The sequence below is a fragment of the Leucopleurus acutus genome (assembly GCF_964270905.1).
Source record: "Leucopleurus acutus genome assembly, chromosome: 3".
In the NCBI taxonomy this organism is placed as follows: Eukaryota; Metazoa; Chordata; class Mammalia; order Artiodactyla; family Delphinidae; genus Leucopleurus; species Leucopleurus acutus.
The window spans coordinates 125,213,745-125,226,323 of NC_139145.1; the positions used below are offsets into that span (position 1 = coordinate 125,213,745).

General features: G+C 41.8%; 1 protein-coding gene across 1 annotated transcript in view; it reads right to left on the reverse strand.

Moving 5' to 3' along the window:
* The window catches only part of RGS7BP (regulator of G protein signaling 7 binding protein), a gene marked incomplete at both ends in the record, with an annotated part of 115,406 nt that extends 103,470 nt beyond the window's left edge, over positions 1–11,936 (reverse strand). Inside the window, 2 exons of the mRNA XM_082837391.1 lie at positions 10,697–10,863; positions 11,772–11,936. Coding sequence (XP_082693517.1) covers positions 10,697–10,863; positions 11,772–11,936 — 332 coding nt within the window. The remainder of the gene's footprint in view (positions 1–10,696; positions 10,864–11,771) is intronic.
* Positions 11,937–12,579: the final 643 nt, after the last annotated feature.

The window sequence follows — 12,579 nt, forward strand, 5'->3', positions numbered from 1 at the left end:
AGGGATATTTCTGGAGCCTTTTTTTATTAGCGCACTAATCCCATTCATGAGGGCTCCACCCTCATGGCTTCAGTACCTCCCAAAGGCTCACCTACCAGTATCATCACATTGGGCATTAGGATTTCAACATCCACATTTTGTGGGAACACAAATCTTCAGACCATAGCACTTCTTGATTATCTTCACCATGAATGCAGGGCCCTTCTCTATTTCAGAACTGCTATGTCTCCAGCACCTAGAAAAGCATGTGGCATATGGTGGGTGCTCTATGAATAGGTTCCCAGAAAGGAAGATGACTTCCAGAGTTGGAAATGAATATATTTCCCTATCGAATATACTGTCATATGTGTTGAATAGGTTTATAATTTAGGAAATTATGGATTAAATACCATTTATGTACTGACTACTGGATATAACATTGTTTACATGAGATAATGAATTTCAAGTTCAATTTCTTTTAATAAACTCATAATCTTGATCACAGATCATTTTATCCCCATATCCAGAAAACCCTGCCTCCCTCCCTTTTATTCCTGTTATAGCTCATCAGATTTTAACTCCTTGATGGAATTTTTTTCCTTGATTTAAAAGAAAGTTTAAATTTATTTTTTAAAAGAAGAGTTCCACTCAATCTCTGGTAGGTTTTTAAAAATTGATTTCTTGAGTGCCATTACTTATCCTCCTTACAGGTCCTATCTTATTTCACATCCTGCTTTGTGAAAATTATACTCAAGCCCTTTCAAAGGCACCTTGCCTGACTTCCTGTCCTCCCAAGTTGTTCCTGAACCTCTAATCTTTTCCATGGGTCCATTTAAAAACAGCAAAATTTTCTTAATCCCTTTGGGACCCTTCCATCTGTTCTGAATTTCAGTGCGAGGAGCATGGCAGGCAATGAGACTGCAAGTAAGACCTTGACATTTAAGAGAGTAAATTATTTCTTTTAATAGCTAGAATGTGCTTTTTCATATAAAAACCATAGATGTAGACTCATAGACTAGGGCCATCCTATTACACACCCGTAAGGAATAAAAAGCAGACTAGTTCGAGTAAGCATTTACAAGTTAAATGGTAAAAGTTAAGTCCGGGAATACAGGTTGGGGACAGAGATCGTTAGTTGTTTCCCAATATCTGCTCTCTCTCTTTTCCTTAGTAATAAAGTCCTCCTTTTTTTTAAGGTGGCAGTGATAAAAGAATACATTTCCTAGTCTCCCTTGTAGTTAGATGTGACCATATGATGCAGTTCTGGAAAAAGTTTTGTTTGGGTCTGCTTAAAAAGAGCAGACCCAGCTGGGAAGTGTGGCTTTCCCCCTTCATCCTTTCTTCCAGTCTGGAACTGGGACTCATGGCTGCAGCTCCTATAATAATCTCACATCATAAAGTCAGATTGAGGATGGAAGACATAAACAAAGAGTGGGTGACAGAAATGCTGACTTCCTGGAGCCAGCACACCGGTTCCGAATTGGCCATTCTAGGGCTTCTTTTCTGTGAGAGAATAAACACTGGTGTCTTTGAATTTTTTGTTCAGTGTAGGCAAATGTAATCCATTTTTATACAAATGCTCACTTGGGGAGTTTTAAAAAATATCCCAATGCCCAGGCTGCCTCCCAGATCATTTAAATCAGAAACTCTAGGGATAGAATTCAAACATCGACAATTTTTTTAAGTTTTCTGGGTGATTGCAGTGTGCAGCCCAGGTTGAGAATCACTGCATCAGGCTGACAGACCTCATATTTAGCAAGTTCAAGAATCTCCTGGGGGATGGGGTGGTGCATGTTAAAAAAATTGGATTTTCAGGGCTCCTTCCCCAGAATTTTGGTTCTTTCGGTCCGAGGGCACCCCAGGTGATTCTGAGACAGGCAATGCAGGGAACACATGTGAAGAAACACTGCTTTAGGCAATGGGGCATCTTTGGAAGTTTTAAAGCAAAGAAGTGACAAGATCAGAGGAGAGTGTTAGGAGGATTAGTCTGGATCTACTGAATAAATTGAAAAGAAGAGGTGAGAGACTGGTGGTAAGAACAACTGGGAGGTACTACAATAGTTGATGGCCTGAGGGGACATGATTCCGAACTAAGTGGGTGGCCACAGAAATGGGGGAAAAAGGGGAAGATACAATAGACACTGAAAAAGATAAAATACTACAGGACTTACTAACTGACAGAATAAGACCGAGGGGGACTTTAAGATACTTATTTTTAGTGACTGAATAATACCCTAGGGGTTTGATGACTTCTGGGTTAGTATGTACTTCCCCCTTTTGCTCGAACTCAGTTAAATTGCTGTAGATTATTAGTTTACTGTTTATCTACACCTGCAAATGTAATTTTTGTTAACCTGATTGTATCTAGAGTTTTCCATTAGATTGGAAACATTATTTGCTAAATCAACGCTTCTATTTAAAGGTTTAGACACATTATCCTAGCAAGGGTCTATTTCACAAATTTTAGTATTTGTTTATAAATATATCTAAATATATGTATATGCACAAGCAATATACATATGTGTAAATATGTGTATAGACAAGCAATTGAATGTTTTTCATGAGATTTTTACTTTTTAAAAAACGTCATGTCTTCTAGAGCAGAGGAAATAAATGAACTGACTGGTGGTTTAGTTACTGCTCCGGAGCTTGCTGTATGTAGTTATCTTTTTGGATGAGACACATCTAAACTTGCAAGGGCTAAAAGTTTAAAGAATGGTTTTTTAAAAATGACCTCAATAGAAAATGGTTATTTAACTATTCACTAAAAAGCCACCAAGCAGATGTTAGGGTGATATTTTATCAAATAACCTCAAACATGATTACCTTCTGAGTAATTCTAAAATACACACTGCCCACTGATTCCTTATAATAAGGAACACCTATGCCTCAGAAAACAATCTTAAGTGTGCTCTTCAAGTCCTCTCATTTAAAAACCAACATTGGTTTTATAGTTACAAACCAGAAAGAAATAACAGTCAAATGTAATAGAAATATAAAATGTAAGCTAATGTATTTGCTCCTTTTTTACTAAAGTGTGTGTCTGTGTCAAGACACAGTTTCTTTTTTTCCTCTTATTGAACTACAGTTGATTTTTTCAACGTTTTCTATTTTATTGTTTTTTAAAAGTATTTATGTATTTATTTATTTATTGGCTGTGTTGGGTCTCCATTGGTGCATGCAGGATTTCTCTAGCTGTGGCGAATGGGGGCTACTCTTTGTTCCGGTGCGCAGGCTTCTCATTGCGGTGGCTTCTCTTGTTGCGGAACACAGGGTCTAGGCGCGCAGGCTCAGTAGATGTGGTGCACGGGCTTAGATGCTCCGTGGCATGTGGGTCTTCCTGGACCAGGGCTCAAACCCATGTCCCCTGCATTGGCAGGCAGATTCTTAACCACTGCACCACCAGGGAAGTATAGTTGATTTTTAAATTGAAGTATATAACACAGTGTCTTTTAAGAATAGATTTAAAAATACCAAGTAAACTTAACAAACAAGATGCACATTTCCTCACGAGCTTGGCACTTGGTGCAAACATGAATGAAACACAGCCTTGCTCTCTTGTACTTCACGGTATAAATAATAAAATGATGATGAGTTTCCTAGAGTTTGTTTTAAGTTTAATTTTCCCTCTAATTGGAACATCTATTAGAAAGCTCTAACAAGGTGAAAGTCATTAGATCTGTTCAAAACATAAAAAGGCTAAACTTCAACTGGCAGTGGGAGACCATGTATCTAGATTCCCTATGACGTTTAGTTTGGTTGATAAGAATAGCACATTTCTTTAATTTGGTGTGAGGCAGTCCTTTTTCACTTGCTCCTGAGTATGCTACGGCCCTGAAGCAACAGAATCAGCACCACTGAGGGACCACCACCTAATCACGTCTAGCCATGCAGATCAGAGAAAGTGAACGTCCTACGTGTGGACTGTAGGTGCATCTATGCCTCCTCCTAACATTCTCTTTGGCAGTTGGATTTTGCTCCACCTTCAGACAGCAGTAACTAAACTGGTTATAGCAAAGTGCTCACCATATTGGGGATTCTTTGTGAACACATCCATTTCATACAGAAAGCATTCTATTCCATGGTCACAAACCCCACCCCTAATATGAGCTACAGTCTTGCAAATGATAAAACACTGGGTGCAGGGAAGTCTGTGTGCAAAAGTGTTGAGAAAGTATGTAGATAGTGTTGGGCAAAACACCATCCCCACTGGGCGAAACAAACAACCCAAAGTGTGTATTCTACTGCAGATGGGTGAAGGGAATTTGCTATGGGTGGAACTTTCTTCTCCCCACCCCTCAAATTCGTATGTTGAAGCTCTGACACCCAGCATCTCAGAATGTGACCTTATTTGGAAATAGGTTGGTGCAGATGTGATTAGTTAAGTTAGCATGAGGTCATACTGGTACAGTAGAGTGGGCCCCTAATTCAGTAAGACTGGTGTCCTTATAAAAAGGGAAAATATGGACACACACTCACACAGAAGAACATGTGAAGATGGAGGCGGAGATACTTCAACAAGCCAAGAAACACCAAGATTGCTAGCAAACCACTAGAAGCTAAAGACAGGAACAGACTCTTCCTCCCAGCCCTCAGGAGGAACCAACCCTGCCTTACCTTGGTCTTGGACTTCTAGCCTCGAGAACTGTGAGACGAGAACTTTCTGCTGTTTAAGCTACTCGGTTTGTGGTGCTCTGTTACTACAGCCCTAGAAAACTGACACAGAATTGTGCTCCCATCATTACCTCAGATGGATAGCATATTCTTTTGGTGCAGATATAACTCACCTTTCACTATTTGACCAGTGAGAGTTAAAATTTAAAAACCCAAACACCTGTAATAGGAAGGAAACATAAAGGACAGTGTAGGTGGCTTGGCATGCTTGCCAACCAGGCTTATTTTACTATACCTCAGGCCTCCTCCATCATGCGGATTAAAGAAAGCTGAGTGAGCTGCCTCCATGGTCAACAAATACTCCTTCCGTTCTCTACCACCCCACCTAATTGCTGCAGTCTCAGCCGAAGTGCTGAGAGGAAGCATCACTGACTAAGCTGCAGTTCTGTATTCTCTCTCTCCCATTTCAACATCCTAGCAAACACGACAGGGAATGGACAAAAAGGGGGGGCTGGAAAATACAGAGCAGAAGAGTCAAATAAGAATCAAACAAAACTAAAATAGACCAAAAAACTAGAAGAAAAAACACAAGGAGAGATGCAAGGAGAAAGGAGAAAAACACAGGCGTGGCTGGCCAGGAAAGTAATTGCTGAAAGGAAAGACCTAAAATCTGCGGGTATGGATCCCTAGGATAATCATTCTCTTGTTCCCGGAAGCCATTAGGAGATTAAGATTCTCCTTGTGATCATAGTATGTTCACATCCTGACAAATTATTTCTGGACTTCAATCATCAAACTTCCTGCACGTGCTGATTTTTTCGTAGCTCAGTTCTGTAAACAAAATCTATGTGATTCTACACGAATTAACGTAGAACACTAGAATGATGAAGCCGGACAACTCAGAAATCATTCAATTCAATTATTGAGGTGTACAGAGAATTTAATAGTCTTGTCCAATGGCATAAGCTTTGTCCACATAGCTTATACCAGAGCTAGGCCAAAAGATTTTGTAAATATTATGATTTATGAAGAATCTAGGTTGATTTATACCAAGGAAGTATTTCTAAACTTAACTACTTTTGAACTTTCACATCTCCATATTGCTTTTAAGATATTATAGAAGAGGCCTTTTGGTAGCCATCTGGGAAGTTTCAACCTAGAAAATTCCTCAGAACATAATGTAAGAAACCAAAGTAAACAAAAATTTATTTCAGCTAAAATATTTATTTGAAAAATATTTGAGGGGCAGATTGTTTTTTATATAAATGTACCTTGACCACCTGAATTTTAAATGTCTTATTAGTAATTACAGTTACACTAATCTGAACTTAATAATAGCATTTGCTGTATGCTAGGCAGTCTTCTAAGCACTTCCTGTATGTTACTTTACTCAATCCTCAGAATGCTGTATGGTTTGGTCCCATTATTTATTAGCCCTATTTTGCTGATTAAGAAATTGAGGCAGAGAGAGACAGCATCTTTGCCCAAGGTCACACTATTTATGAGTGGTAAGGCTGAGATTTGAACACTGGCAGTCTAGCGCCAAAGTCTAAATACTTAACCTCTGTGCCGCACTGCCATTTACCACCCTATGAAGCAATTTGCAATATCAGTACACATGTATCCCTAGTAAGTGGTAAAAACAGGATTTTATCTGGGTCTAATCTGATTTAGAGTCAATGCTCTTTCCCACGACAGCTATATTGCCTCTCACATTAGCATACTCAAACCTCACTTTCACTCTAATCAGCAGTCACTAACAGAAGGTCATGGTGTGAATATCCAGTGCAACAAAGGTACCACATCAGCAAAGGAAAAGGACTCCTAATAACCAGCCCACCACCACAGCATAAACTCCTGGGGTTTGCTGGAGGTTATTGGTTCTTCTGGGCCCTCCTAGCTTATATGCTGTACTCTTTCTCTCTTCACTCTCAGGAGATGGTGTGGTTGATAGAACAGGCACTAGACCAGAGAGCATGAAACCTGGGTTCCAGTCTTAGAGCAGCCTGGGACTGGCAGAATACCCCTGTCAGGGTAGGCATCACCCACCTGGCTCCCTAAATCCTCTCAACCACCCCAGGAGTGAGCATGACAACTAGTTTACAGATAAGGGAGTTGAGACTTAGAGAGTAAGTAATTCCATCAAGGTCAGCACAGATGGTATTCAGCTCCGGTTTGCCTGACTGTAAAATCCTCACGTACACTCGACCAAGCTGTCACTTTAAATCCTCCAAATCTCAGATTCCTCAAACATAAAACAAGGATATTTTGCTAAATCAGTACTCTCTGTATCATGGAGCCCTAGGGATTCTTCAAAGATGTCTCAGAAGTCATTTTTGGAGGGAAGTTCAAGGAGACAGGGTCCAGACAACTGCCTACCCCTGCACACACACATACACAGAAACATTGAGCAGTGCCCCTCTTAGCTTTAATGCCTAGGAGAGGATCAGCATGGTGAAGGTATAATAACTGTGGTAAATCAAGCCATTCAGAGGAGACTTTGGATTCAGCTGGCTGGCTCTGCCCAGAAAACATCCAATGCCTTTGAAAGAAAAGGCTGTGCCTGAACTTCTGCTGCTCTAAACACAATCTGAGAAAGTGTTTCAGTTGTATCTGTGAAGATGGCCTTCTCACCCAGGGTCAGCTTGTGAGAAACACAGTCCAAGTTTTCTTCTCTTGTGTTCACCATTCCTTGAGGGTTTCAACTGGTCAGGGATGAAAGGGATGTAGCATTTGTGGCTTAATTCTTTTTTTTTTTTTTTTTTAACTTTTAACCCAAACTGTATTTTATTATATTTAGACATCATCCATTGTAAGAAACACCACTGTTTTATGTACCATTAGGAATGAAAAGATGCTGCCACTCAATATGATGCATCATCCATTGTAAAATGAACTGTAAATTCAGAGACATTAAAATGTTAAAGACCTTAGGGATGATGAAATTGTGGGTCTCAATAGAGAGGTCTCACAATGCCATGGGCTACCTGTGTGGTTTAATCCAACTCTGTTTTTGCTCTTCTTCTCTGTTTATCTTGCCTCATTTTCCTTTTACCCTGTCCACTTTCAACACTGCCTTCTTCCTCTGGCCCCAGAGCCAGGTGGTAGAGAAGAAAGGAGTGGTCTGTGTTGGTAAGAAATGAGACAATTCATTTACTCCTGCAAGTCCTGCCTTTCCCCCCACCTGTATTCCTACAAAGAACAACGCATTGGTGCTTAGATGACCACTATCAGGCAGGCATCTTGATGAATGCACAGAGAGTCAAGATTTACTTTATCCCATCCTTGTAGCTCGTATCCCTTTTGCTAAGAGCTACATATGTAGAAAAGAATAAAGCCAATGAAAGTCAAGTGATGAGTTCATCATACCTTTTTGATGGTGATCATACCTTTCTAAAAACATTTATTGAGGTATCCTTTACATACCATAAAATTCACTCATTTTAAGTGTGCAATTCATTGATTTTCAGAAAACATACAGTTGTACAAGCGTCACCACAATTCAAATTTGAATCATTTCCATTACCCCAAAAAGATACCTCAAGCTCATTTGCACTCACACCCTGTTCCCACTCCAAGCCCTAGGCAACCACTAATCTTTCTGTTTCTTATAGATTTGCTTTCTCTGAGCATTTCATATATATGGAATCATATAATACTTGGTATTTTGTGACTGGCTTCTTTCATTTTGTGTACTCTTTTGGAGGTTCATCTATACATTAGCACATCTCAGTACTTTGTTTTTTTTACGTGACACTTTTTTGAATGGCAGCATTATATGGAGGAAATTTCACAGATTTCAGAAGCATGCAAATCTGGGGCCAAATCAAAGTTGTACCACTTCTTAGTTGTGTGTCTTTGGGCAATTTCCTTAACCTCTCTAAGACCCATTTGTAGAATAAGGATACTAATCCCTCCCTCAGAGGATTATTCTATCAACTAAATGGATTTTGCCAGCAAACAATGGGCAGTCAAGAAATCTAGTCTTTCTGTCTACATTCCCCAGGAATCACTGTTTTCTTACCCCTGCATTAAATTGTAAATTGAATCCTACCGCCTCCCTACCAGCCTTCACATGAAGCTTGAAATGAGAGCCCACATAACTAGCAATATCAGGAATGGAATTCCGCCAAGGGGAATCACATCTTTCATTAATGGAGCCCAGATGGTGAGGATCTAAAGGCATTTCCTTCAATATTGCTGTCATTTTTTAGAAAGAAGGTTAAACTGTATTTCGTTGTTATTTTAAGGAGGAAAATGTTTCAGATTGTATTCTAGAACATTCTACAGAGTTGGCCTTACTTTTGCAAGCCTCTAAGAACAACGTATTTTCCCACTAATTCTTATAAAACTGCCCCCAATAACATCAACTCTCAGATAACATGTAAGTAAGTAGTAAAGGGCTATAACCCCCTGAATTCATAAAATTCACCTCAAATCCTCAAAACTCAACTTTTAGCCAATAGTTTCAGACTCTTTCTTTCCTAAACCTTTAGAAGAACTGAATTTCATGTGTGTAGCAGAATAGACTAAATTGAACTCCTTGTTCATTTCTCCAGTCCATCTTCTCTCATTAGAACATATCAATTTGAGTTCCAAGTTAAAGGAACTCTGGATATAAGCACACCATGCACTCTTGGACACAGAGTTTACATAGATGCAGTTCCTTAGCCCTGAGCCCTCTTTTTCCTTCTGAATCATTGTTTCTCCACAGTTTTCAGTCCACCATGATTCCCTTTTGTGTTTCTGATTGTTTTTCTCTCTTCTTCTCTGAGATTTATCACAGCTGCATTTCTTCCCCAAATTCCTTAAACACTTAATTCCTTTCCACCTCCTAGATTCACTCCCAGATTTACTTCCTATTAAGTATAGTATAACAGTTAAAACAGAAAAGGATAATACTTTTCAATATTTCTACTAAATTAAATAGGTTTGCAACATATTTTATGTATCTCTCACTTCAAGGAGGTTAGCACAGTGAATCATTTTTCATCATGTAAAACGTCTGTTGTCAAATGTAGACTAGTTATTAAGAGAGGCGACATATGGCTTTCTATCCTTTATATACTAATAATTGTCACTATATATATTAATGGCATTAAAGATAACAAAGAGTGACTCTTTCAAAAAAGTAAATTAGATATAATTCCTACAAGTGATCAATCTGCAACATTATCAGGAGAGTCTGACTAACTAGAATTTCTACTGTGATAAAACCATACTCACGAAGACAAATAGATAAAAGCTGTATCCAGACTGAATCAAACACTTAAATCAATGTATCTGCATAAGGAGTCCTGTGTTTCCTTGCTCTCTGTACTTATCTGAAAATAGGAACTGTTAACAAAATCCAGGACTAACTTTTCTCCCACTATTGAGAGATCGGGAAGGAGTGAGTGCGGTCTCAGGAGAGAAGCTTTCACTCACTGTCTTATCACCTAAAATAGGCATGAGAATCCATAAATGTGATAAAAAGAAATAAAAATAATTGGGGGGGGCACAAAAAGCTTAAATTTAGTTAGATTTGTGAATTTCCCCAATCTTTAAAAAGCTTTCCTCATGTTAAAACTTCCCTTTCATACACTACAGTGAAGAGAGTAATTTATATCCAAGACTTTATTTTAGGGAGTTTATTTTAAATGATATCATAGGAATTTATCTCATGGTGTAAATAGTTTAGTAAATCTGGGATTCAGCAAAGATTTTTCCCCTACTGCACAGGGCTTTTGTACAGTAGATGTTTAGCAGCAGATGACAAAATAATCTTGAGGCATGATGATTTAACTTCAGTTTGGTGCCCAAACATTCTGCAAAAACATCTTAAGCCCCGAATTCCAACATGTGGCCAGCATATTGAAAGTTAATTAAAAAAAAATCACTTAATAACCCAAATATTCAATACATATATAAGAATCACACAACTTTTGGATTATAATTTGGTCTACAGTCTGTTCATAGCTCTCTAGAAAATCCTGATCTCGGGGTGACTGGTTAAAACCTCACATTTGCAGAGGACATCTCTCAGGCCTCGGTCACCATAAATATCTGCCCGCATGCACACATCATGTATATGAATTACCAAATAATGCCAAGAGTCTCCTACCCCGAGATGGCAGCAAGTTTTTGGTGTGCCTGGCGGGCCATTTCACAGCCTTTGGTTCTTGTCTTGTGCATTTCCCCCCTGAGTGAGGGGCAGCTGACAGAGACGTCCCCGATAGAAATGACCAATTCTCGGTACAGGGCCACTTGTGTGTTGAACTCTTGGACAAGCTGGAAAAGAGAGCGAGTTTCTTTCGTAAGACACTGATCAGGAAGTTTCCTATTTTGTGTTACCTAAACAGAGGCTTTCGCTGACCCCTGAGCCACCTCCCCAAATCTCCTGCTAAAGAGCCTACAGATTGTTTAAAGATTGGGGCACAAAGATGTAAGTTCTCTTCATCCAAAGCAAGTGTTTATTTTTCATCGGTAAGTCTCGTCATGGAAGCTCTGTTTCCAGACCTACTTGCTGCCACCCGTTCAGACTCACTTTCGGAAGAGCCAGAGCATATTTGGAGAGCTACCATGCCACTCCCAGGTAACTAGAGAGTGATGCTGGGAACTCTCGCATAGAAGTCTCCCCTCTACCACAGCTGGGATGTGGATTTGAATTGGCCTGGGGATAAAGGCCAAAGGTGGGTTATATTAGGCAAAGCATTCACCTCCTGCCGGACAACTGAACCGCTCCGGCCGGGCTCCGAGCTTGACGGGAAGACTGGCTACAGCCTCTGAGCTGGAACCTTCGTCCCCTCCGCAGAGCCCCGTGCACTCTATTTGGGTTTGTTTGCTACTGTCTCCCCACAAAGCAGCACTCTTACCTACTCAGCCCCTCCCTCCCTGGTGAGCCAGCCAGTTCACCGTGTCTTTCCTATCTGCCGTTCTCCGAGGGGGTAGAGGCACGACCTACAGCCGCTGACCCCAAGACCCTTTCCGCGGCACTTCTTGGCGGGGCCAATACGACCCGGGTGTCACCCCGAATCTGGGAGACTGCAGATTTAAAAATAGTGCATGTGCACGTGACCGGCATGGAGGAGCTGAGGGTGGCGGAGTTCCTGGCACTCAGGCAAAAGATTAACGTACACGATTCCCCCCACCTCTCCAAAAAAAACCAAAAAACAAAAGGAGGCGCATTTTCCACCTACCATCTTGCAATCGTCCAGGGCTCGTTGGGTTTTGTGGGCGCTCTCGGAGCCGCTGCCCCTGCGCTCCCAATCCCGGCTCTGCAGCGGGGGCTTGCTGATCTGGAAGATTGAGGAGCGGGTGGACCGGCTGGGGCGCTTTTTGCGCCCATTCGGTGCAGAACTCATGCATACACATCCACCAAGCCGAAGCCGCTGGTGCAGTGCGCCCCGGCGCGGGCGGCCAGGTAGTTGCCCTGCGCGCCGCCTCCAAGCAGCCGGAGCCGGGACCCGAGGCGCGGCGCTCACAGGCTTGGGACTGGCTGCGCGGGTGGGTAACCTTCAGCTTGAAGGAGAGCCGGGGAAGCGCTGGCTGTGCCGTGCAGCATCGCTTCCACTAGCAGTGAGGAAGGAGCTCGGTCAAGTTCTGCTCAGCAGCACTGCCGGCCCTGTCCCGGGAGCTGGACGCTGGCGCGGGCTCGCACTGTCTTCCGCTCGGCATGGATCGCAAGGCTGGGCGAGAAGGAACACGCCGCCCGGCGGTTCCTAGTTTCCATTCAGATGGGTGAGCAGCTTTCAAAGCCTGCGCTGCCAGGTGGAGGGGAGGGCGGGCAGGGGGAGATTGTCGCTCTAGCCTCGGGTGTCTTCCTGCAGCGGTGCTCCGTTCGTCTATCTCCTCCCTCCCCCGTCACCAGGCCTGGAAGGGCTGGCAGTCCCCGAAGCAGGCAGTTGGTCGTTGTCTTGATTCTTCGTCTCCACGGGGCTCATCTGTTTGAGGATCCCTAATGAATCCGTGGCGGGACTGGCAGACGCAGGGAATCGGTCCGGCTGA